This window comes from Anguilla anguilla, chromosome 1 (assembly GCF_013347855.1).
Source record: "Anguilla anguilla isolate fAngAng1 chromosome 1, fAngAng1.pri, whole genome shotgun sequence".
Classification (NCBI taxonomy): domain Eukaryota; kingdom Metazoa; phylum Chordata; class Actinopteri; order Anguilliformes; family Anguillidae; genus Anguilla; species Anguilla anguilla.
In genome coordinates, this window is record NC_049201.1 from 81,953,096 (window position 1) to 81,957,426 (window position 4,331).

The window sequence follows — 4,331 nt, forward strand, 5'->3', positions numbered from 1 at the left end:
TTTAGCCGTGTTTCCTCCGTGCTCGCAGTCAGCGTCTCATCCGCCTCCGTCAAAAAGTGCATTCAGACACGTGCACTTGGATAAGTCGCTTTCAGTCTTGTTTAAAACCCGCTTTAATCTGGCTGTGTTCTTTTAAAGCTCTCCAGCTGTTAGCGCAGATTATCGTATTGATTTGCGGTCGAATGAAAAAAAGAATAGGGCCCATGTTTCCGCATTGGTCGCCTAATATTGCGCAAGTTCTGTGTTTGCACACTGTAGGCGACACGCAACAAACAATAAACGTGATTTTTTGCCAACGCTATTTGTTTTAAATTGTGTGCGAGCCTTACGTTAAATCAGCGTTGCCATAACAACTTCCAACCGCATGCACGTTCTGTCCTCTCCCTCCCCTCTCGCCAATCCCTCTACTGCAATGCATCACTCCCGTCTCCCTCCCCCAATCTCTCTCCCGATCCTAAAGACTGAATAGACGCTGCTACTTGTGTAGGCTATGCAATTACGCCGACACATGATTTTGCATGCATGACTGTCTTTCATCCTACCTTTAACCTCTCCTTTCCAACGGGGGGGAAAAAAAACATTGTAGGGTAAGCGTTCGCGTATCTTCCCCCCCCCCCCCCAAATACATTGCGGCGGTCGGCAAGTGCATTTTTCGTTTGATTTTCGGTCTCTCCTGTGCTGGCCAGTGCATTCACCTCCCGATTGAGGTTTCCGACGGACGGACGGACGGACTTACACAGTTTTCTTACCGGGAGTGGACACTGGAAAAGAAGATGCCGTTCGCTTTACCGCAGTGAAGGTGAGAGCTAAGGGGAGAAAAAAACACACCAGACGTGGACAGAAGAGGATACTTGCACCAAATTGGATAATCGGTCGTGTAGGGAACCATATATCGGGAGACTTAGTGTGTGAAATTTTGTATATGCATAAGATTGGTACAGAAAAATCTGAGAATTGATGGAACAGAGAGAGAGAAAAAAAACTGGATAACGGACCAGGTATTTGGATGAATTCCATTTACCTTGCTCTTTTGTGAGAAATTTCTCGCTAGCCTGCGTATTTTTTATTTATTTATTTTTTTTTTTGGTTTATGGTCATTTCCTCACGTACCTATTTCGATAACGACTCGTCGGATTGTATTGAAAATACAAAAAAAAAAAGAAAAGCAAATTCGTAAGATATAATTGCATGCGTTGAGAACCAAATAGGTAGACTACGTTAAGAACCGTCCATTTCCATGAATGGTGTTGCTGTAGGAGGCGGCAGATTGCTTGGCTTATCAGTGCCATACTTTTAGTACTTCATGTTTTGGTGTCTCTGCCGGTTGTAAAGCGGCTCTATATGTTATAATCAGCACAGTTTAAACGGCAAAATCACCGCCATTTAGTTGGTTGTTGGTATCATTTTTTCTCATACAATAACAGCAATAACATAAGTTTAAAAAGCAATAAGCGTTGTCATGTTTGAACTGTGATTGATACAGCCAAAGAAAAGAAGAAAAAAAGAATGTCAATGCTTCCCTCGTTATCGCTTTGAAATAACTACGACGTTAGCACTTCCGACCTACTGAGCGTTCGAATTTATTCGAATCATATCAATTCTTGCAAATGCTTAAGGAATGTTCTCAAAAACAGGTTTATTTGTCGATCCTCATTGACCCAGGTCCATTACATAGTTCTCCAAATCTACTGTCTTTTGCGTGATGTCTTCCTCCTGCTTTGCGGGATAATCTTCGCACGCGCACAAAAAAAACAAAACTTAGTCACATTCATTTTTTAGCAGTTGCATATTGTCTTCCGTAAATGAAACTCTGAAGTCTGCAGCTGAGCAAATGTCCACACCTGATATTGTTTTGGGACGAGCGTGCTGACGGTGACGTTTCAGAAGCGCTCGAGCCGCCGACACTGGCAAGCACAGGAGTGCCCCCGCTGCGTCGCCTCCTGCCTGTACGCTTTTGAACAGATGGACAAAGGCCTTGTGGACAATTAGTGGCTGAAACTCGAGGCCCTCTCCTGTTCGTTTCACAAGCTGTAATCAAATACAGCAAGCCGGGACTTCAAGTGGGTAGCTGAGGCTGGTTGTGCGCCTTGTTAAAGCGGCACTCTCTGAGGGGGGGTTTCGCACCCCGTAGAACATATTTCCTTTCAGTAGCAGGCCGAGGGAGGATAGCCCTGCATCCAGACTGATCTGGGCAAGGACCCAATGCAGATTTGACGGAAGGAAGAGGAGACGCCTGGCTCGACTGTTCTGGCATTGTCGCACCAGGTGCTCCCGGTGTCAGCTAACATTTCAACCCCCAGGGTTTTTTTTTGTGTGTGTCTCCCCCCCACCCCCACCCCCACCACCCCCCCACCCTCACTCTCTGAAGGAGCTCTGGGCTCCCCGTGAGCACCGTGGTGCTCTGGACCGTCTGGCGGTGAGCTGCTGTCTGTCCCGGTCCCGGAGCGACACCCCGGAGATGGGCCTCTTCCCTCCGACCGTCGGCATGGCTACGCTGCGGCCGACCGTCGGCATGGCTACGCTGCGGCTGCTGCTGCTGGCCTCCGTCCTGGCCGGCGCCCTGCACGGTGAGTGGGCCGACCGCGGCCTCAGCGCCGTTACCGCCGCCGCCGCCGTCACGCGTGTGAGTAGGGGCGGGGTGGGGGTGAAGTAGGGGGCAGGGTGGGGGTGAAGTAGGTGCAGGGTGGGGGTAAAGTAGGGGGCAGGGGGTGAAGTAGGGGTAGGGTAGTGGTATAGTAGGGGGCAGGGTGGGGGTGAAGTAGGGGTAGGGTAGTGGTATAGTAGGGGTAGGGTAGTGGTAAAGTAGGGGGCAGGGTGGGGGTGAAGTAGGGGTATAGTAGGGGGCAGGATGGCGGTGGCCAGTACAGTGGGATTAGCAGTATAGTGAAAAAGAAGTGTTATGACCGTGGTAACAGAGATAAGCAATGCGGACACACTGCATGGCCCTGGTTAGTAAGGAGCGGCACAGTTCTGATGGTGCTGTTGATGCGTCTGCACATATGCAGGATGCCGTCACCCATCGACTCGATGCACGATGCCAGGGCAGATGCTATATGCAGGCCGCACGCCCCAGCACACACACACACACACACCACTGCTGCCCTGTATGGATGTGTGCTGCAATTACAGCTGCGTGGGTGCGCTATTGAACTGCTATTTGTTTTTGAAATGGTGTCAATTGTGTGTGTGTGTGTGTGTGTGTGTGTGTGCGTGTTTGTGTTTGTGTTTGTGTTTGTGTGTATGTGTGTGTGTGCTTTTGTGTGTGTGTGTGTGTGCTTTTTTATGTGTGTGTGTATGTGTGGGTGTGTATGCGTGCTTTTTTGTGTGTGTGTGTGTATGTGTGCGTGTGTGGGTGTGTATGCATGCTTTTTTGTGTGTGTGTGTATGTGTGGGTGTGTATGCGTGCTTTTTTGTGTGTGTGTGTGTATGTGTGCGTGTGTGGGTGTGTATGCATGCTTTTTTGTGTGTGTGTGTATGGGTGTGTGTGTGCTTTTTGTGTGTGTGTGTATGTGTGCGTGTGTGGGTGTGTGTGTGTGTGTGTGTTTTAAATTTGTATTTAACTAAAGCTTGTGCACAGGCAGCTGTACACTCTTACGCTCCTCTGTCCTGTCGTAATTTTAGCATGATGTTTGAAAGTGCGTTTTTATGCAGCTGGGTTGGTACATGGCTGTTTTTAAAAGCGTAAAACATGCTGCTGTAGTTTAGCTGCGTATGTTTTCTTTCAGCTGACTAATGAAATGGCTGCAGCGCAGTTTAACTGCATCTGCAGCACATAAGTGGCACTCAGTGGGACCAAATCTCAGTGGGTTAATACAGTCCTCCTGCCCTCCCCACTAGGAATGGGACAGACTGACAGGCTCGATTAAAGAAGGAGTCTCGCTGGTCTGGACTGTGTCCTAGATCCGGGGGGGGGGGGACAAATCCCCCGCCCTGCAACTTTTGACATAAAATGGTCTCCCTCCCTATATTGTCCTGCATTGGGTGCTACTGTTAGTGTTCTCCCCCCAAAAAAAATCCAAAAGAAAATTTCCTGTTTGGTGCCCCCCCTACGATCTACGCTCTACGCCCAAGTGATGATGAATGAGGCCCATATGTCGGGGGGGGGGGGGGGGGGACAGAGGGAGGGATGGATAAAGGGGAGAAGGGGGATGTGCAGTATGGGGGGGTGGGGGGGGGGGTCAGAGAGAGCATGAGAAAGGAAGTGATGGCGGTGAGTCTGTTATGCAACTGCTGTTGTGTAACGGCTGAACCCAGCTCGATGAAGCCAACCCCGAAGGGCGGGTCGCTTTTCTCCCAGAGGAGCAGGAGGTGCCAGGAGAGCGTGTGGATGT

At 49.7% G+C, this 4,331-nt stretch overlaps 1 protein-coding gene across 1 annotated transcript in view; it reads left to right on the forward strand.

Moving 5' to 3' along the window:
• scn1ba (sodium channel, voltage-gated, type I, beta a) overlaps positions 1 to 4,331 on the forward strand; it is an 18,777-nt gene continuing 14,446 nt past the window's right edge. The window contains exons 1-2 of the mRNA XM_035378413.1: positions 1 to 799; positions 2,369 to 2,567. Of these exons, the coding sequence (XP_035234304.1) occupies positions 2,459 to 2,567 (109 nt within the window). The 5' untranslated portion in view covers positions 1 to 799; positions 2,369 to 2,458. The remainder of the gene's footprint in view (positions 800 to 2,368; positions 2,568 to 4,331) is intronic.